The following is a 745-nucleotide window of genomic DNA, read 5'->3' on the forward strand; positions in this document are numbered from 1 at the left end:
AGGTAATTACAGGTAATTAGAGGTAATTACAGGTAATTAATGCAATAGGTGGGGGCCCATGAACCACTTTTTTGGGACCACGAACCCTCTCCATCCCCTGGGGGCTCTAATATAATGGGTGCTTTAATATATATATGTGGGGGCTTCATATTAGCTTCATATTAGCTTCACATATGTTAAAGTAGGTATTGTACAAGCAGTGATACTGGAAGTATCATCTGCTAAAAACACCCAAAAAAACAATAGTCCTTGCACATGTCGTGTTCCCCTGGTACTACTTGCCCTCGTCGGTCATGAAGCGGCTCTTGAGCGTGAGCGCGGCCGCCTGCTGCCGGCGGTGGAGCCGATTGAAGGGCTTGATGGTCTTGATGAAGTCCTGCACGGAGGTGTCCGGGCTGTCGGCGCGGCGCACGTGGCGCCCCGTGTGGTACTCGCTCCGCTCCGGCAGGCACATGCCCGCCCAGCACGCGTCCACCACGTGCCGGAAGCCGTCCCTGAAACAACATCGGAAGGACTTGTAGTGTCCATAGAAAGACGCGTTTCAGTGCAAATCTCAACACTATAAAAGCCACAAAACGCTGGTATTTTTCGGTAAGATTCGCAAATTCCCTTCTAAAAGAAAAGAGGATCAGCCAAGCGCGAGCCACATATTTTCGGTCATTTCCTGCAAAATATTTGTCGTTTTTCTGGTTTTAATGCCCAAAACAACTTTTTTTGCACTGAGGCGGTCAATTAAGCACTGCAA

At 48.9% G+C, this 745-nt stretch overlaps 1 protein-coding gene across 1 annotated transcript in view; it reads right to left on the reverse strand.

Moving 5' to 3' along the window:
• LOC113214632 (uncharacterized) overlaps positions 1-745 on the reverse strand; it is a gene marked incomplete in the record, with an annotated part of 53,626 nt that overhangs the window by 35,418 nt on the left and 17,463 nt on the right. The window contains 1 exon segment of the mRNA XM_052273865.1: positions 282-494. Coding sequence (XP_052129825.1) covers positions 282-494 — 213 coding nt within the window.

Source organism: Frankliniella occidentalis, unplaced genomic scaffold (assembly GCF_000697945.3).
Source record: "Frankliniella occidentalis isolate FOCC.00 unplaced genomic scaffold, Focc_3.1 Scaffold308, whole genome shotgun sequence".
NCBI lineage: Eukaryota > Metazoa > Arthropoda > Insecta > Thysanoptera > Thripidae > Frankliniella > Frankliniella occidentalis.